The sequence below is a fragment of the Oncorhynchus keta genome, chromosome 4, assembly GCF_023373465.1.
Source record: "Oncorhynchus keta strain PuntledgeMale-10-30-2019 chromosome 4, Oket_V2, whole genome shotgun sequence".
Taxonomy (NCBI): domain Eukaryota; kingdom Metazoa; phylum Chordata; class Actinopteri; order Salmoniformes; family Salmonidae; genus Oncorhynchus; species Oncorhynchus keta.
In genome coordinates this window covers 6098461-6119781 of record NC_068424.1, presented here as the reverse complement: position 1 = coordinate 6119781, position 21321 = coordinate 6098461, and the positions used below count along the sequence as shown (strand labels likewise).

General features: G+C 48.4%; 1 protein-coding gene across 3 annotated transcripts in view; it reads right to left on the bottom strand.

Moving 5' to 3' along the window:
* The window catches only part of LOC118394781 (nuclear receptor coactivator 2-like), a 195677-nt gene that overhangs the window by 82604 nt on the left and 91752 nt on the right, over positions 1–21321 (bottom strand). For all 3 annotated transcript variants that reach the window (XM_052498964.1, XM_052498967.1, XM_052498970.1), the window contains exon 5: positions 13082–13185. In XM_052498964.1, the coding sequence (XP_052354924.1) occupies positions 13082–13185 (104 nt within the window). The remainder of the gene's footprint in view (positions 1–13081; positions 13186–21321) is intronic.

Here is a 21321-nt window from a genome sequence, read left to right as displayed (position 1 = left end):
TAAATCCAGACACAACTCACACACACTAACTACAACCTGCCCTGAGAACATTCACGGTTTCCACTAATGTGATTATGCAGCCCACCCCAGCCTCAGCCCTACGGTCTGATAGTGGAGATATGGTCTGATAGAGGAGATATGGTCTGATAGTGGAGATATGGTCTGATAGTGGAGATATGGTCTGATAGTGAGAGACGGGGCTGAGAGAGGAGATATGGTCTGATAGTGGAGATATGGTCTGATAGTGGAGATATGGTCTGATAGTGGAGATATGGTCTGATAGTGGAGATATGGTCTGATAGTGGAGATATGGTCTGATAGTGGAGATATGGTCTGATAGTGAGAGACGGGGCTGAGAGAGGAGATATGGTCTGATAGTGGAGATATGGTCTGATAGAGGAGATATGGTCTGATAGTGGAGATATGGTCTGATAGTGGAGATATGGTCTGATTGTGGAGATATGGTCTGATTGTGGAGATATGGTCTGATAGTGGAGATATGGTCTGATTGTGGAGATATGGTCTGATTGTGGAGATATGGTCTGATTGTGGAGATATGGTCTGATTGTGGAGATATGGTCTGATTGTGGAGATATGGTCTGATTGTGGAGATATGGTCTGATAGTGGAGATATGGTCTGATAGTGGATATATGGTCTGATAGTGGAGATATGGTCTGATAGTGGAGATATGGTCTGATAGTGAGAGACGGGGCTGAGAGAGGAGATATGGTCTGATAGTGGAGATACGGTCTGATAGTAGAGATATGGTCTGATAGTGAGAGACGGGGCTGAGAGAGGAGATATGGTCTGATAGTGGAGATATGGTCTGATAGTGGAGATATGGTCTGATAGTGGAGATATGGTCTGATAGTGGAGATATGGTCTGATAGTGGAGATATGGTCTGATAGTGGAGATATGGTCTGATAGTGGAGATATGGTCTGATAGTGAGAGACGGGGCTGAGAGAGGAGATATGGTCTGATAGTGGAGATATGGTCTGATAGTGGAGATATGGTCTGATAGTGGAGATATGGTCTGATAGTGGAGATATGGTCTGATTGTGGAGATATGGTCTGATTGTGGAGATATGGTCTGATAGTGGAGATATGGTCTGATAGTGGAGATATGGTCTGATAGTGGAGATATGGTCTGATAGTGAGAGACGGGGCTGAAATAAGAGATATGGTCTGATTGTGAGAGACGGGGCTGAAATAAGAGATATGGTGGTCTGCTTGAAACATGTTGGTATTACAGACTCAATCAGGGAGAGGTTGAACATGTCAGTGAAGACACCTGCCAGTTGGTCAGCACACGCCCGGAGCACACAGATCACACGTCCTGGTAGTCTGTCTGGCGCTGTTTTAATGGTGTTACTCACGTCAGCTACGGAGAGCATCTCTCTCACTATCAGACCACATCTCCACTATCAGACCATATCTCCACTATCAGACCATATCTCCACTATCAGACCATATCTCCACTATCAGACCATATCTCCTCTCTCAGCCCCGTCAGACCATATCTCCTCTCTCAGCCCCGTCAGACCATATCTCCTCTCTCAGCCCCGTCAGACCATATCTCCTCTCTCAGCCCCGTCAGACCATATCTCCTCTCTCAGCCCCGTCAGACCATATCTCCTCTCTCAGCCCCGTCAGACCATATCTCCTCTCTCAGCCCCGTCAGACCATATCTCCTCTCTCAGCCCCGTCAGACCATATCTCCTCTCTCAGCCCCGTCAGACCATATCTCCTCTCTCAGCCCCGTCAGACCATATCTCCTCTCTCAGCCCATCAGACCATATCTCCTCTCTCAGCCCAGTCAGACCATATCTCCTCTCTCAGCCCAGTCAGACCATATCTCCTCTCTCAGCCCCGTCAGACCATATCTCCTCTCTCAGCCCCGTCAGACCATATCTCCTCTCTCAGCCCCGTCAGACCATATCTCCTCTCTCAGCCCCGTCAGACCATATCTCCTCTCTCAGCCCCGTCAGACCATATCTCCTCTCTCAGCCCCGTCAGACCATATCTCCTCTCTCAGCCCATCAGACCATATCTCCTCTCTCAGCCCTGTCTCTCACTATCAGACAGAGTACGCTCCCAGGAAAAGGAGGACCGAGTACGCCCCGATTCTCATCGACGGGTCTGTAGTGGAGCAGGTTGAGAGCTTCAAGTTCCTTGGTGTCCACATCACCAACAAACTATCATGGTCCAAACACACCAAGACAGTCGTAAAGAGGACACGACAAAACCTATTCCCCCTCAGGAAACTGAAAAGATTTGGCATGGGTCCTCAGATCCTCAAAAGGTTCTACAGCTGGTTGCATCACTGCCTGGTACGGCAACTGCTCGGCCTCCGACCGCAAGGCACTTCAGAGGGTAGTCAAAGACCCCAGCCACCCCAGTCATAGACTGTTCTCTCTGCTACCGCACGGCAAGCGGTACCGGAGTGCCAAGTCTAGGTCCAAAAGGATTCTAAACAGCTTCTACCCCCCAAGCCATAAGACTCCTGAACACCTAATCAAATGAACTCCCAGACTATGAACTAACCGAATTAGGAATTGTGTCCCCCCCCATTTTATACTGCTGCTACTCTCCGTTTATCATCCATAATCACTTCAACTAATCCTACATGTACATATTACCTCAACTATCCCGACGACCTGGTGTGTTAACACATTGACTCTGTATATTGACTCTACCTGTATATTGACACATTGACTCTACCTTCAGATATCCTCTTTGCTGTTATGTTTATGCCAGTTTTATTCATTTTGTTTCTTTTACCTAACACATATTTTTTTTACTTAAAAACTGCACTGTTGGTTAAGAGCTTGAGGTAAAGTAATCATTTCACCTGTTGTATTCGGCGCACGTGACAAATAAACTTTGATTTATGGGGTGACAGAGGAGATCGGCCTGAGGGTGATGAGGGTGATGAGGGTGATGAGGGTGGAAAAAAGGGGAAATAGTTTGGAAAGGGAAATTCAAATAGCTGTACAAAACAAAACAAAAAGGGAACAGAGCAAACAGAATGTATGCCCTCAGCTCCAGCCTCCCTCTCTTATGTCATACAGCCTCTCTCTCTCCTGCCCTGATTCCACTGCAACACGAACAAAGGTTATTATTATCATATTATACAGGCGCATTAAACACACATTATTATTATTATTATTACGCACGCACGCATACACACATTACACACACACACACACACACACACACACACACACACACACACACACACACACACACACACACACAACACACACACACACACACACACACACACACACACACACACACACACCTCTCTCTATTCAGCCTTATTTTCTACAGATTCCTATGTCAGATGACAAGTGTGTTATGTAACAATGCAGAGTATAGAGAGGCTGGCTCACTGTACCTGGATGGCTGACTGGTTGGATGGCTGACTGGTTGGATGGCTGACTGTACCTGGCTGGCTGGATGGCTGACTGTGGCTGGCTGGTTGGCTGGCTGACTGGTTGGATGGCTGACTGTGGCTGGCTGGATGGCTGACTGTGGCTGGCTGGATGGCTGACTGTGGCTGGCTGGTTGGCTGGCTGACTGGTTGGATGGCTGACTGTGGCTGGCTGGTTGGCTGGCTGACTGGTTGGATGGCTGACTGTGGCTGGCTGGTTGGCTGGATGGCTGACTGTGGCTGGCTGACTGGTTGGATGGCTGACTGTGGATGGCTGACTGGTTGGATGGCTGACTGTGGCTGGCTGACTGTGGCTGGCTGGTTGGCTGGCTGGCTGGTTGGATGGCTGACTGGTTGGATGGCTGACTGGTTGGATGGCTGACTGTACCTGGCTGACTGGTTGGATGGCTGACTGTGGCTGGCTGGCTGACTGGTTGGATGGCTGACTGTGGCTGGCTGGTTGGCTGGCTGACTGGTTGGATGGCTGACTGTGGCTGGCTGGTTGGCTGGCTGACTGGTTGGATGGCTGACTGTGGCTGGCTGTCTGTGGCTGGCTGGTTGGCTGGCTGACTGGTTGGATGGATGGCTGACTGTGGCTGGCTGGTTGGCTGGCTGACTGGTTGGATGGCTGACTGTGGCTGGCTGGTTGGCTGGCTGACTGGTTGGATGGCTGACTGTGGCTGGCTGTCTGTGGCTGGCTGGTTGGCTGGCTGACTGGTTGGATGGATGGCTGACTGTGGCTGGCTGGTTGGCTGGCTGACTGGTTGGATGGAAGGCTGACTGGTTGGATGGCTGGCTGGTTGGATGGATGGCTGACTGGCTGGCTGTGGCTGGCTGACTGGTTGGATGGCTGACTGGTTGGATGGCTGACTGTACCTGGCTGGTTGGATGGCTGACTGTGGCTGGCTGGTTGGCTGGCTGACTGGTTGGATGGCTGACTGTGGCTGGCTGGATGGCTGACTGTGGCTGGCTGGTTGGCTGGCTGACTGGTTGGATGGCTGACTGTGGCTGGCTGGTTGGCTGGCTGACTGGTTGGATGGCTGACTGTACCTGGCTGGTTGGATGGCTGACTGTGGCTGGCTGGTTGGCTGGCTGACTGGTTGGATGGCTGACTGTGGCTGGCTGGATGGCTGACTGTGGCTGGCTGGATGGCTGACTGTGGCTGGCTGGTTGGCTGGCTGACTGGTTGGATGGCTGATGGCTGGCTGGTTGGCTGGCTGACTGGTTGGATGGCTGACTGTGGCTGGCTGGTTGGCTGGATGGCTGACTGTGGCTGGCTGACTGGTTGGATGGCTGACTGTGGATGGCTGACTGGTTGGATGGCTGACTGTGGCTGGCTGACTGTGGCTGGCTGGTTGGCTGGCTGGCTGGTTGGATGGCTGACTGGTTGGATGGCTGACTGGTTGGATGGCTGACTGTACCTGGCTGACTGGTTGGATGGCTGACTGTGGCTGGCTGGCTGACTGGTTGGATGGCTGACTGGTTGGCTGGCTGGTTGGCTGGCTGACTGGTTGGATGGCTGACTGTGGCTGGCTGGTTGGCTGGCTGACTGGTTGGATGGCTGACTGTGGCTGGCTGTCTGTGGCTGGCTGGTTGGCTGGCTGACTGGTTGGATGGATGGCTGACTGTGGCTGGCTGGTTGGCTGGCTGACTGGTTGGATGGCTGACTGTGGCTGGCTGGTTGGCTGGCTGACTGGTTGGATGGCTGACTGTGGCTGGCTGTCTGTGGCTGGCTGGTTGGCTGGCTGACTGGTTGGATGGATGGCTGACTGTGGCTGGCTGGTTGGCTGGCTGACTGGTTGGATGGAAGGCTGACTGGTTGGATGGCTGGCTGGTTGGATGGATGGCTGGCTGTGGCTGGTTGGATGGCTGACTGTGGCTGGCTGGTTGGCTGGCTGACTGGTTGGATGGCTGACTGTGGCTGGCTGGATGGCTGACTGTGGCTGGCTGGTTGGCTGGCTGACTGGTTGGATGGCTGACTGTGGCTGGCTGGTTGGCTGGCTGACTGGTTGGATGGCTGACTGTACCTGGCTGACTGGTTGGATGGCTGACTGTGGCTGGCTGGCTGACTGGTTGGATGGCTGACTGTGGCTGGCTGGTTGGCTGGCTGACTGGTTGGATGGCTGACTGTGGCTGGATGGCTGACTGTGGCTGGCTGACTGGTGGATGGCTGACTGTGGATGGCTGACTGGTTGGATGGCTAACTGTGGCTGGCTGACTGTGGCTGGCTGGTTGGCTGGCTGGCTGGTTGGATGGCTGACTGGTTGGATGGCTGACTGGTTGGATGGTTGACTGTACCTGGCTGACTGGTTGGCTGGCTGACTGTGGCTGGCTGGCTGACTGGTTGGATGGCTGACTGTGGCTGGCTGGTTGGCTGGCTGACTGGTTGGATGGCTGGCTGGTTGGCTGGCTGACTGGTTGGATGGCTGACTGTGGCTGGCTGTCTGTGGCTGGCTGTCTGTGGCTGGCTGGTTGGATGGCTGGCTGGTTGGATGGATGGCTGTCTGTGGATGGCTGACTGGTTGGATGGCTGACTTGTTGGATGGATGGCTGACTGGTTGGATGGATGGCTGACTGCACCTGGCTGGTTGGCTGGCTGACTGGTTGGATGGATGGCTATCTGTGGCTGGCTGACTGTACCTGGCTGGTTGGCTGTGGCTGTACCTGGCTGGCTGGCTGGCTGTGGCTGTACCTGGCTGGCTGGCTGTGGCTGTGGCTGTACCTGGCTGGCTGGCTGTGGCTGGCTGGCTGTGGCTGGCTGGCTGTACCTGGCTGGCTGTGGCTGTACCTGGCTGACTGACTGGCTGGCTGGCTGGATGGATGGCTGACTGTACCTGGCTGGCTGGCTGTGGCTGTACCTGGCTGACTGACTGGCTGTCTGTGGCTGGCTGGCTGGTGGGCTGTACCTGGCTGACTGGCTGGATGGATGGCTGACTGTACCTGGCTGGCTGGCTGGCTGACTGTGGTTGGCTGGCTGACTGTGGTTGGCTGGCTGTCCCTAACCTCTCTGTACTGTATATTGTGTACAGTTAGATATGTACTTAGTGTGTGGACACTCTTGAAAGCGAAATGCATCTCAAGAGATTTCATTCTACACAATGTACAATAAAATAAAGGCTGATAGCAGGTTGTCCTACCCTGCTCTGTTGTTCTGGCTGAGGGCAGGTTGTTCCTACCCTGCTCTGTTGTTCTGGCTGAGGGCGGGTTGTTCCCACCCTGCTCTGTTGTTCTGGCTGATAGCAGGTTGTTCCCACCCTGCTCTGTTGTTCTGGCTGAGGGCAGGTTGTCCTACCCTGCTCTGTTGTTCTGGCTGAGGGCAGGTTGTTCCTACCCTGCTCTGTTGTCCTGGCTGAGGGCAGGATGTTCCTACCCTGCTCTGTTGTTCTGGCTGATAGCAGGTTGTTCTACCCTGCTCTGTTGTTCTGGCTGAGGGCAGGTTGTTCTACCCTGCTCTGTTGTTCTGGCTGAGGGCAGGTTGTCCCACCCTGCTCTGTTGTTCTGGCTGAGGGCAGGTTGTCCTACCCTGCTCTGTTGTTCTGGCTGAGGGCAGGATGTCCTACCCTGCTCTGTTGTTCTGGCTGATAGCAGGTTGTTCCCACCCTGCTCTGTTGTTCTGGCTGAGGGCAGGTTGTCCTACCCTGCTCTGTTGTTCTGGCTGAGGGCAGGTTGTCCTACCCTGCTCTGTTGTTCTGGCTGAGGGCAGGTTGTCCTACCCTGCTCTGTTGTTCTGGCTGAGGGCAGGTTGTTTCTACCCTGCTCTGTTGTTCTGGCTGAGGGCAGGTTGTCCTACCCTGCTCTGTTGTTCTGGCTGAGGGCAGGTTGTCCTACCCTGCTCTGTTGTTCTGGCTGAGGGCAGGTTGTTCCCACCCTGCTCTGTTGTTCTGGCTGAGGGCAGGTTGTCCTACCCTGCTCTGTTGTTCTGGCTGATAGCAGGTTGTTCCCACCCTGTTCTGTTGTTCTGGCTGAGGGCAGGTTGTCCCACCCTGCTCTGTTGTTCTGGCTGAGGGCAGGTTGTTCCCACCCTGCTCTGTTGTTCTGGCTGAGGGCAGGTTGTTCCTACCCTGCTCTGTTGTTCTGGCTGAGGGCAGGTTGTCCCACCCTGCTCTGTTGTTCTGGCTGAGGGCAGGTTGTTCCCACCCTGCTCTGTTGTTCTGGCTGAGGGCAGGTTGTTCCTACCCTGCTCTGTTGTTCTGGCTGAGGGCAGGTTGTCCCACCACCCTGCTCTGTTGTTTCTGGCTGAGGGCAGGTTGTCCCACCCTGCTCTGTTGTTCTGGCTGAGGGCAGGTTGTTCCCACCCTGCTCTGTTGTTCTGGCTGAGGGCAGGTTGTTCCTACCCTGCTCTGTTGTTCTGGCTGAGGGCAGGTTGTTCCCACCCTGCTCTGTTGTTCTGGCTGAGGGCAGGTTGTCCTACCCTGCTCTGTTGTTCTGGCTGAGGGCAGGTTGTTCCTACCCTGCTCTGTTGTCCTGGCCTCGCTGCCCGCCTGCAGGATGAATCACTCAGCCTCGCTGCCTGCCTGCAGGATGAATCACTCAGCCTCGCTGCCTGCCTGCAGGATGAATCACTCAGCCTCGCTGCCTGCCTGCAGGATGAATCACTCAGCCTCGCTGCCTGCCTGCAGGATGAATCACTCAGCCTCGCTGCCTGCAGGATGAATCACTCAGCCTCGCTGCCTGCCTGCAGGATGAATCACTCAGCCTCGCTGCCTGCCTGCAGGATGAATCACTCAGCCTCGCTGCCTGCCTGCAGGATGAATCACTCAGCCTCGCTGCCTGCCTGCAGGATGAATCACTCAGCCTCGCTGCCTGCCTGCAGGATGAATCACTCAGCCTCGCTGCCTGCCTGCAGGATGAATCACTCAGCCTTCGCTGCCTGCTGGATGAATCAGTCCATTCAGCCTCCTCCCCTCCCTTACACCCTCTCTCTCCTTCCTCTGTTCACTGTGAGATGTGTAATGTCAGGGTAATATTTATAGCTCTGGAGGTCTGCCTGCCATCACTGAATCCACATGCAACTCAATGCTAAATATAGCCTCCTCTCTTTCTCTCTCCCTCTCCCCATCTGTCAGCAGGCAGACGGAGGGACGAACAGGGGGCCAGCGATTCCCACCTACTCTCGCTCTCTCTGAGTAGGGACTCTGTTAGCTCTCTAACCAACACTCTGTAGACAAAGGCCATCGGCAGGAGAAACACCCAGGTGCACTCGGACCCATCTGCAGGTTCAAGCTGTGCTCTCGCTGCAGTGTGGGCTAGTCTAACCAGACAAACAAGGACAGTTTAAACCACGACTTTACACCCATTTCACATAGGATTTACTGTCTCGCTGTAAAGAATTCAATTTATACAGTCCAATATATTATCACATTCAATTTTTTAATTTTTTAATCAAAGAATGTTTTAAGAACTCAATATATTATCACATTCTATTTTTAAATTTTTTAATCAAAGAATGTTTTAAGAACTCAATATATTATCACATTCTATTTTTTTATTTTTTAAATCAAAGAATGTTTTAAGAACTCAATATATTATCACATTCTTGCCGAGAGAAAACTGTTTACATCTCCCGTGCACATGCCGGAAAGTTTAAGTAGATGTCAGTAGATATTTCCACCGTCACAAAGACATGTATTATTCATTTAGGCAGCTCCTAAGAAAATTACAAAAATAATAATATGTATTTTCTAAATAATAAAATATCTTGTGAGTATGGTTTTGAAAGTATCTTCATCATGATACCGGTAGAAAAATAACATCATTCTATATTATCAATAGCATGCAAGTTTCGTGTTTATATATTTCACAACCTCTGCAGGCTTTTAGAGTAGCCCGTATGCAATCCAGGCATTTAGAGTAGCCCGTATGCAATCCAGGCATTTAGAGTAGCCCGTATGCAATCCGCAGGCATTTAGAGTAGCCCGTATGCAATCCAGGCATTTAGAGTAGCCCGTATGCAATCCAGGCATTTAGAGTAGCCCGTATGCAATCCGCAGGCATTTAGAGTAGCCCGTATGCAATCCGCAGGCATTTAGAGTAGCCCGTATGCAATCCAGGCATTTAGAGTCGCCCGTAGCAATCCGCAGGCTTTTAGAGTAGCCCGTATGCAATCCAGGCATTTAGAGTAGCCCGTATGCAATCCAGGCATTTAGAGTAGCCCGTATGCAATCCAGGCATTTAGAGTAGCCCGTATGCAATCCAGGCATTTAGAGTAGCCCGTATGCAATCCAGGCATTTAGAGTAGCCCGTATGCAATCCGCAGGCTTTTAGAGTAGCCCGTATGCAATCCGCAGGCTTTTAGAGTAGCCCATATGCAATCCGCAGGCATTTAGAGTAGCCCGTATGCAATCCAGGCATTTAGAGTAGCCCGTATGCAATCCGCAGGCATTTAGAGTAGCCCGTATGCAATCCACAGGCATTTAGAGTCGCCCGTAGCAATCCGCAGGCTTTTAGAGTAGCCCGTATGCAATCCAGGCATTTAGAGTAGCCCGTATGCAATCCAGGCATTTAGAGTAGCCCGTATGCAATCCGCAGGCATTTAGAGTAGCCCGTATGCAATCCAGGCATTTAGAGTAGCCCGTATGCAATCCACAGGCATTTAGAGTAGCCCGTATGCAATTCCCAGGCATTTAGAGTAGCCCGTATGCAATCCAGGCATTTAGAGTAGCCCGTATGCAATTCGCAGGCATTTAGAGTAGCCCGTATGCAATTCGCAGGCATTTAGAGTAGCCCGTATGCAATCCAGGCATTTAGAGTAGCCCGTATGCAATCCAGGCCTTTAGAGTAGCCCGTATGCAATCCGCAGGCTTTTAGAGTAGCCCGTATGCAATCCGCAGGCTTTTAGAGTAGCCCGTATGCAATCCGCAGGAATTTAGAGTAGCCCGTATGCAATCAACGACAAATAACAGTCCTACACTTGATTTACACTACATTATAGCCTGTTAAATGTTTCTGATCAGTGATTTTAGAGTCGCCCGTATGCAATCAACGACAAATAATAGTCCTACACATGATTTACACTACATTATAGCCTGCTAAATGTTTCAGTGATAGATGGGCAAACGAATAGATGAGCTATAAGCCTACCACCCCTCTTGGCATTTTTACAATTTTGTTGCCTTACAACCTGGAATTAAAATCGATTTTTTTGGGAGGTTTTATAATTTGATTTACACCACATTCCTACCACTTTGAAGATGCAAAATATTTATGGTGAAACAAACAAGAACTAAGACAAAAAAAACGGAAAACCTGAACGTGCATAACTATTCACCCCCCCCAAAGTCAATATGTTGTAGAGCCACCTTTGCAGCAATTACAGCTGCAAGTCTCTTGGGGTATGTCTCTATAAGCTTGGCACATCTAGTCACTGGGATTTTTGCCCATTCTTCAAGGCAAAGCTGCTCCAGCTCCTTCAAATTGGTTCGGTTCTGCTGGGGTACAGCAATCTTGAAGTCATACCACAGATTCTCAATTGGATTGAGGTCTGGGCTTTGACTAGGACATTCCAAGACATTCAAATGTTTCCCCTTAAACCACTTGAGTGTTGCTTTAGCAGTATGCTTAGGGTCATTGTCCTGCTGGAAGGTGAACCTCCTTTCCAGGCTCAAATCTCTGGACGACAAACAGGTTTCCCTCAAGAATTTCCCTGTATTTAGTGCCATCCATCATTCCTTCAAAATCTGACCAGTTTCCCAGTCCCTGCCGATGAAAAACATCCCCAAAGCATGCTACCACCACCATGCTTCACTGTGGGGATGGCGTTCTTTGGGTGATGAGAAGTGTTGGGTTTGTGCCAGACATAATGTTTTTCTTGATGGCCAAAACACTCAACTTTAATCTCATCTGACCAGAGTACCTTCTTCCATATGTTTGGGGAGTCTCCCAAATGCCTTTTGGCGAACACCAAATGTGTTTGATTCATTTTTTCTTTAAGCAATGGCTTTTTCTGGCTACTCTTCCGCAAAGCCCAGCTCTGTGGAGTGAACGGCTTCAAGTGGTCATATGGACAGATACTACAATCTCAGCCGTGGAGCTTTGCAGCTCCTTCAGGGTTATCTTTGGTCTCTTTGTTTCCTCTCTGATTAATGCCATTCTTGCCTGGTCTGTGAGTTTTGGTGGGCGGCCCTCTCTTGGCAGATTTGTTGTGGTGCCATATTCTTTCAATTGTTTATTAATGGATTTAATGGTGCTCAGTGGGATGTCAAAAGTGTCTGGTATTTTTTTATAACCCAACCCTGATCTGTACTTTTCTACAACTTCGTCCCTGACCTTTTTGGCGAGCTCCTTGGTCTTCATGGTGCCGCTTGCTTGGTGGTGCCCCTTGTTAAGACTGTGTGGCCTTTCAGAACACGTGTATATATACTGAGATGATGTGACAGATCATGTGACACACAGGTGGACTTTATTTAACTAATTATGTGACTTAATAATATATAATATAATATATGCCATTTAGCTGACGCTTTTATCCAAAGCGACTTACAGTCATGTGTGCATACATTCTTATGGGTGGTCCCGGAATCGAACCCACTACCCTGGCGTTACAAGCGCCATGCTCTACCAACTGAGCCACAGAAGGACTTCTGAAGGTAATTGGTTGCACCATATCTTATTTAGGGGTTTCATAGCAAAGGGGGTGAATACATATGCACCCACACCTTTTAAGTTTAAAACTTTGTCATTTCTTTTGAAATGTTTTTTGTTCATTTCACTTCACCAATTTGGACTATTTTGTGTATGTCCTTTACATGAAATCCAAACAAAAATCTATTAAAATTGCAGGTTGTAATGCATTAAAATAGGAAAAATGCAAAGGGGGTGAATACTTTTGCAAAACCCTGAAATTAACCAAATCTCGGTCTATCTAGATCCTCTGTAGCTCAGAAGAACACAGTGCCTTGTTAGCTAGCTAGATGCTCTGTAGCTCAGAAGAACATGGCACCTTGTTAGCTAGCTAGATCCTCTGTAGCTCAGTAGAACACGGTACCTTGTTAGCTAGCTAGATCCTCTGTAGCTCAGTAGAACACGGTACCTTGTTAGCTAGCTAGATCCTCTGTAGCTCAGAAGAACATGGCACCTTGTTAGCTAGCTAGATCCTCTGTAGCTCAGTAGAACACGGTACCTTGTTAGCTAGCTAGATCCTCTGTAGCTCAGTAGAACACGGTACCTTGTTAGCTAGCTAAATCCTCTGTAGCTCAGTAGAACACAGTACCTTGTTAGCTAGCTAGATCCTCTGTAGCTCAGTAGAACACAGTACCTTGTTAGCTAGCTAGATCCTCTGTAGCTCAGTAGAACACGGTACCTTGTTAGCTAGCTAAATCCTCTGTAGCTCAGTTGGCAGAACACGGAACCTTGTTAGCTAGCTAGATCCTCTGTAGCTCAGTAGACACACGTGGTACCTTGTTAGCTAGCTAGATCCTCTGAAGCTCAGTAGAACACGTTACCTTGTTAGCTAGCTAGATCCTCTGTAGCTCAGTAGAACACGGTACCTTGTTAGCTAGCTAAATCCTCTGTAGCTCAGTTGGCAGAACACGGTACCTTGTTACCTAGCTAAATCCTCTGTAGCTCAGAAGAACAAGGTGCCTGGACTGCCTGGATAAAGCGTAGACTAATTATCCCAAGAGTAGCAACATCACTCAGACTCACCTCCAGCATCATTGGTCCGAGAGCATCCTTGTCGATGATGCTTTGGCCCGTCGACGACACATCCGCCTTCTGTACCTCCTCCTCATTGGCCGCGGCTGCTTTCTCTGTGGGAAAGACAACCAATCAGACGTCTTACTGTCTTCCCCTTTTACCCAACATGGGGAAGTCACAGCTTCATCAACAGACAGGTCGTTGAACTGAGCAGACAACGTAGACAGGAGGAGTCAAACGGAACCGTTATTTGTATTTGTTTTAAGCACAGTCACACACCAGACAGGTGCAGTGTAATGTGCTGTTGTTTTACAGGGTCGGCAATTGCATTACGCAGCCCTTGGAGAAAATGACGGTTAAGTGCCTTGCTCAAGGGCATTTTTTACTTTGTCAGCTCGGGTATTTGAATCAGTGACCTTTCGGTTACTGGCCCAAACACTGCTAGGTTACCTGCCGCCCTAATCCCTATATAATGCAGTACTTTGGACAAGGGCGTTAAAAGTAGTGCACTACCAAGGGAAAAGGGAGCCATTTGGGACGTAGACAACAAGAAGTTAATTTGGATCCCCCAAGTTGTTCCTTGAGCTTCCTAAACTTCCTTCCTTCCTCCGTTTCACTGTTTCATAAAAGAGATGAACAGCAGTAATCTCTCCATCACTAATCATTCTCCAATCCATCTCTTATACAATCATCTAATTTGTGTCAAATGAGTCCTAATGTATGCTATGTGATCCCATTAACAAACCAGACCTTAGAGACATTCACCCTCAAATCCTTCATTACAAAACACTGACCAACACTGAGCATGCAAAACATTAGGAACATTTCCATGACATATACTGACTGACCAACTGAATCCAGGTGAATGCTATGATCCCTTAATGATCTCCACTTCAAAATCAGTGTTAGATGAAGGGTTGGAGACAGGTTTAAGAATGATTTTTAAGCCTAGAGACAACTGAGACATGGATTGTGTACATGTACCATTCAGAGGGTGAATGGGCAAGACAAAATATTTAAGTGCCTTTGAACGGGGTGTGGTAGTAGGTGCCAAGCGCACCGGTTTGTGTCAAGAACTTCAACACTGCTGGGTTTGGTCCAACTTGACAACTGTAGGAAGCATTGGAGTCAACATGGACTAGCAATAATTTTTTAAATACTTTTGACAACTTGTAGAGTCCATGCCTTGACAAATTGAGTCTGTTCTGAGGGCAAAAAGGGGTACAACTCAATATTAGGAAGGTGTTCTTAATGTTTGGGACACTCAGTGTAAATAGGCAACATCACACAATATGTGCCCCAAATACCACACTACTCCCTATATAGTGCACTAAATTTGACCAGGGCCCTAAATACCACACTCCATTTGACGAGGGCCATAAATACCACCCTATTCCCTATATAGTGCACTAAATTTGACCAGGGCTCTAAATACCACCCTATTCCCTATATAGTGCACAACTTTTGACCAGGGCCCATAGGGAAACCCATAGGGAGCTGGTCAAAAGTTGAGCACTATGTAGGAAATAGGGTGCCTTTAGTGATGCTACAACAAAGTTCAAAGTGGAGTTTCTTTGAGGTTACAATGACCATACCACTGCACTGGCAGTATTATATCAGTAAGACCTTACCACTGTACCGGCAGTATTATATCAGTAAGACCCTACCACTGTACCGGCAGTATTATATCAGTAAGACCCTACCACTGCACCAGCCGTATTATATCAGTAAGACCCTACCACTGCACCGACAGTATCTACCACCGCACCGACAGTATTATATCAGTAAGACCCTACCACTGTACCGACAGTATTATATCATTAAGACCCTACCACTGTACCGGCAGTATTATATCAGTAAGACCCTACCACTGTACCGGCAGTATTATATCAGTAAGACCATAACCCTGTACGGGCAGTATTATATCAGTAAGACCCTACCACTGCACTGGCAGTATTATATCAGTAAGACCCTACCACTGCACTGGCAGTATTATATCAGTAAGACCCTACCACTGCACTGGCAGTATTATATCAGTAAGACCCTACCACTGCACTGGCAGTATTATATCAGTAAGACCCTACCACTGCACCGACAGTATTATATCAGTAAGACCCTACCACTGTACCGGCAGTATTATATCAGTAAGACCATAACCCTGTACGGGCAGTATTATATCAGTAAGACCCTACCACTGCACTGGCAGTATTATATCAGTAAGACCCTACCACTGCACTGGCAGTATTATATCAGTAAGACCATACCACTGTACCGACAGAATCAAATCAAATTGTATTTGTCATATGCGCCGAATACAACCTTACAGTGAAATGCTTACTTACAAGCCCTTAATAACCTCTATGGGATGATGCGGAATTGAGTTCCTGTGCAGGAACATCAATCAGCGGAAATTTCAGAGCGCCACCTATAGTTTTCGATAAAACTCTAACTTTCATTGAAACACACATGCAAGGTACTGAATTAAAGCTACACTCGTTGTGAATCTAGCCACCAGATTTGTAAAAGGCTTTTCGGCGAAAGCATGAGAAGCTATTATCTGATAGCATGCACCCCCCAAAATACCTGAACGACACCTAAACAAAAGATTTTGCGGTAGCCGGCGCTACACAAAACGCAGAAATAAAATATAAAACATTCATTACCTGTGACAAGCTTCTTTGTTGGCACTCCTATATCTCCCATAAACATCACAAGTGGGTCTTTTTCCCGATTAAATCCGTCATTGTATAGCCAAAATGTCGTTTTCCTTAGACCGGTCTGATCCAGGAAAATTCCCCTTTACAAGACGCAACGTCACTTTTTAAAATTACAAAAGTTGCCTATAAACTTTTACAAATCACTTCAAACTACATTTCTAAACCAACTTTAGGTATTAATAAACGTTAATAATCTATCAAATTGATCACGGGGCGATCTGTATTCGATAGCAGCAAGTCTTGAAATCATCGTCCATGTTTTCACTTTCATAACATCCTGCGGTGCGCCCCAAGACAGGAAGTGCCTATACGTCATCTCACCAAGGATAAACCAGCCATGAAATGCCAGTACTGGCGACATCGTGTGGAAGCTGTAGGGATTCAAATCGGATCCTCATCTATTTTCTCTCGCCTTAAACAATACATCGACTGGCGGATGAATAGTTTTTTTTGTGTTTTTGGTGAACAGTTTTCCCAGGAATTTTTACTCCTAAACACGTTCTGCTATAGCCACAGACACAATTTAACCGTTTTAGAGAGTTCAGAGTGTTTTCTATACACACATACTTATCATATGCATATACTATATTCATGGCATGAGTAGCAGGACTTTGAAATGTTGCGCGATTTTTAACAAAAAGAGGCGAAAATTCGCATCATCCCTAACAGGATGTGGAGGCTATATACAGGGTATTACGGTACAGAGTCAATGTGGAGGCTATATACAGGGTATTACGGTACAGAGTCAATGTGGAGGCTATATACAGGGTATTACGGTACAGAGTCAATGTGGAGGCTATATACAGGGTATTACGGTACAGAGTCAATGTGGAGGCTATATACAGGGAATTACGGTACAGAGTCAATGTGGAGACTATATACAGGGTATTACGGTACAGAGTCAATGTGGAGGCTATATACAGGGTATTACGGTACAGAGTCAATGTGGAGACTATATACAGGGTATTACGGTACAGAGTCAATGTGGAGGCTATATACAGGGTATTACGGTACAGAGTCAATGTGGAGACTATATACAGGGTATTACGGTACAGAGTCAATGTGGAGGCTATATACAGGGTATTACGGTACAGAGTCAATGTGGAGGCTATATACAGGGTATTACGGTACAGAGTTAATGTGGAGACTATATACAGGGTATTACGGTACAGAGTCAATGTGGAGGCTATATACAGGGTATTACGGTACAGAGTCAATGTGGAGACTATATACAGGGTATTACGGTACAGAGTCAATGTGGAGGCTATATACAGGGTATTACGGTACAGAGTCAATGTGGAGACTATATACAGGGTATTAAGGTACAGAGTCAATGTGGAGGCTATATACAGGGTATTACGGTACAGAGTCAATGTGGAGACTATATACAGGGGGTACCGGTACAGAGTCAATGTGGAGGCTATATACAGGGGGTACCGGTACAGAGTCAATGTGGAGGATATACAGGGGGTACCGGTACAGAGTCAATGTGGAGGCTATATACAGGGGTACCGGTACAGAGTCAATGTGGAGGCTATATACAGGGGGTACCGGTACAGAGTCAATGTGGAGACTATATACAAGGGGTACCGGTACAGAGTCAATGTGGAGGCTATATACAGGGGATACTGGTACAGAGTCAATGTGGAGGCTCTATACAGGGGGTACTGGTACAGAGTCAATGTGGAGGCTATATACAGGGGGTACCGGTACAGAGTCAATATGGAGACTATATACAGGGGGTACCGGTACAGAGTCAATGTGGAGACTATATACAGGGGGTACCGGTACAGAGTCAATGTGGAGACTATATACAGGGGGTACCGGTACAGAGTCAATGTGGAGACTATATACAGGGGGTACCAGTACAGAGTCAATGTGGAGGCTATATACAGGGGATACCGGTACAGAGTCAATGTGGAGGCTATATACAGGGGATACCGGTACAGAGTCAATGTGCAGGGGCATATATATAGCTAGGTGTCATCATCTAAAATAACCCTAATTTATAATACAGTCCTTATTTGATTAATGGTAGTCGGATCCATCCATGTCAAGCCTGCCACAATAAGGATTAGCCACAATAGTGGACTTATAAGTAAGGCCATACCACTGTACTGTACTGATAGTAGTAGATAAGGCCATACCTCTGTACTGACAGTAGTAGATAAGGCCATACCTCTGTACTGACAGTATTAGATAAGGCCATACATCTGTACTGATAGTATTAGATAAGGCCATACCTCTGTACTGACAGTATTAGATAAGGCCATACCTCTGTACTAACAGTATTAGATAAGGCCATACCTCTGTACTGACAGTATTAGATAAGGCCATACCTCTGTACTGTACTGACAGTATTAGATAAGGCCATACCTCTGTACTGACAGTATTAGATAAGGCCATACCTCTGTACTGACAGTATTAGATAAGGCCATACCTCTGTACTGACAGTATTAGATAAGGCCATACCTCTGTACTGACAGTATTAGATAAGGCCATACCTCTGTACTGACAGTATTAGATAAGGCCATACCTCTGTACTGACAGTATTAGATAAGGCCATACCTCTGTACTGACAGTATTAGATAAGGCCATACCTCTGTACTGACAGTATTAGATAAGGCCATACCTCTGTACTGACAGTATTAGATAAGGCCATACCTCTGTACTGACAGTATTAGATAAGGCCATACCTCTGTACTGACAGTATTAGATAAGGCCATACCTCTGTACTGACAGTATTAGATAAGGCCATACCTCTGTACTGACAGTATTAGATAAGGCCATACCTCTGTACTGACAGTATTAGATAAGGCCATACCTCTGTACTGACAGTATTAGATAAGGCCATACCTCTGTACTGACAGTATTAGATAAGGCCATACCTCTGTACTGACAGTATTAGATAAGGCCATACCTCTGTACTGACAGTATTAGATAAGGCCATACCTCTGTACTGACAGTATTAGATAAGGCCATACCTCTGTACTGTTAATAGATGAGCATTAGCCTCACTTTAATACAACTTTTATTACAGGTGCCTTTATAATGCAGCCTCCCGAGTGGCGCAGTGGTCTAAGGCACTGCATCGCAGTACAGTGGTCTAAGGCACTGCATCGCAGTACAGTGGTCTAAGGCACTGCATCGCAGTACAGTGGTCTAAGGCACTGCATCGCAGTACAGTGGTCTAAGGCACTGCATCGCAGTACAGTGGTCTAAGGCACTGCATCGCAGTACAGTGGTCTAAGGCACTGCATCGCAGTGCTAGCTGTGCCACCAGAGATTCTGGGTTCGAGTCCAGGCTCTGTCACAGCCGGCCGCGACCGGTAGACCAATGAAACGGCGCACAATTGGCTCGGCTTCGTCCGGGTTAGGGGAGGGTTTGCCCGGCAGGGATGTCCTTGTCCCATCGCTCACTAGCGACTCCTGTGGCGGGCCGGGCGCAGTGCAAGCTGACACGGTCGCCAGGTGTACGGTGTTTCCTCTGACACGTTGGTGCGGCTGGCTGCCGGGGTAAGTGGGCGTTGTGTCAAGAAGCAGTGCCGGCTTGGACGGGTTGTGTTTCGGAGGACGCGCGGTTCTCGACCTTCGCCTCTCCCGAGTCCGTATGGGAGTTGCAACGATGAGACAAGACTAACTACCAATTGGATACCGTGAAATTGGGGAGAAAAAGAGGTAAAAATGTAAATATAATAAAAAATTATAAATGATTATAAAGTGGAGAGAGTCGGTCATTTCTACAGTATATAGTGGAGAGTCTGTGTAATTCATCTACAGTATATAGTTTATAGGTGAAGAGTCTGTGTAATTCATCTACAGTATATAGTTTATAGGTGAAGAGTCTAATTCCTATCTACAGTATATAGTTTATAGGTGGAGAGTCAGTGTAATTCATCTACAGACAGTGTAGGATCCTTTATATCTCCTCCAGTCAGTGATAGGGTTAATATGCATGCAGAGACCCCTTATGTTCAGAGCACAGTCTGCTCTATTTCTAAAGATGAGTGTCTGTGAGGAGTAGCTAGGGCTGGGTCTGTGAGGAAGAGCTAGGGCTGGGCTGTGTCTGTGAGGAGGAGCTAGGGCTGGGTCTGTGAGGAAGAGCTAGGGCTGTGTCTGTGAGGAAGAGCTAGGGCTGTGTCTGTGAGGAAGAGCTAGGGCTGGGTCTGTGAGGAAGAGCTAGGGCTGTGTCTGTGAGGAAGAGCTAGGGCTGGGTCTGTGAGGAAGAGCTAGGGCTGGGTCTGTGAGGAAGAGCTAGGGCTGGGTCTGTGAGGAGGAGCTAGTACTGGGTCTGTGAGGAGGAGCTAGGGTTGGGTCTGTGAGGAGGAGCTAGGGTTGGGTCTGTGAGGAGGAGCTAGGGCTGGGTCTGTGAGGAGGAGCTAGGGCTGGGTCTGTGAGGAGGAGCTAGGGCTGGGTCTGTGAGGAGGAGCTAGGGCTGGGTCTGTGAGGAGGAGCTAGGGCTGGGTCTGTGAGGAGGAGCTAGGGCTGGGTCTGTGAGGAGGAGCTAGGGCTATGTCTGTGCGGAGGAGCTAGGGAACAAAGAAGGAGAGAGCAGGAAAGGAAGAGGAGAGGGAGAAGGAGGAGGAGGAGGAGGAAAGAAAGAGGAGAGAAGAGGAGGAGAGAAGAGGAGAGGAAGAGGAGAGAAGGAAAGAAAGAGGAGAGGAAGAGTAAAGGAAGAGAAGGATGAGAGGAAGAGAAGAGGAATCGTGAGGCACTAGTAATGCTGGCAGCACACACATTTCTATTTTCCACTGTGTGAAAACAGAGAAGAAAGAGTCGACGATGAGAAGCAAAGCATCCTCCGTCCTGCATGACACACGATGTGAGAAGCAGCATCCTCCGTCCTGCATGACACACGATGTGAGAAGCAGCATCCTCCGTCCTGCATGACACACGATGTGAGAAGCAGCATCCTCCGTCCTGCATGACACACGATGTGAGAAGCAGCATCCTCCGTCCTGCATGACACACGATGTGAGAAGCAGCATCCTCCGTCCTGCATGACACACGATGTGAGAAGCAGCATCCTCCGTCCTGCATGACACACGATGTGAGAAGCAGCATCCTCCGTCCTGCATGACACACGTTGATGCAGCAGGTCTGGTGCAGGACCAGCAGACTTCGGTAAACCAGCACAGCGCTGCAATAAGTACATCATTACTCACTAAAGGACATTCAGAGACTCGTCCCGAAGCCACTCCTGCGTTGTCTTGGCTGAGTGCTTAGGGTTGTTGTCCTGTTGGAAGGTGAATTTTCACCCCAGTCTGAGGTCCAGAGCGCTCTGGAACAGGTTTTCATCAATGATCTCTCTGTACTTTGCTCCGTTCATCTTTCCCTCGTTCCTGACTAGTCTCCCAGAAAAACCTCCCCACAGCATGATTCTGCCACCACCATGCTTCACCGTAGGGATGGTGCCAGGTTTCCTCAAAACGTGACGCTTGGAATTCAGGCCAAACAGTTCCATGATGGTTTCATCAGACCATACAATCTTGTTTCTCATGGTGTGAGAGTCCTTTAGGTGTCTTCTGGCAA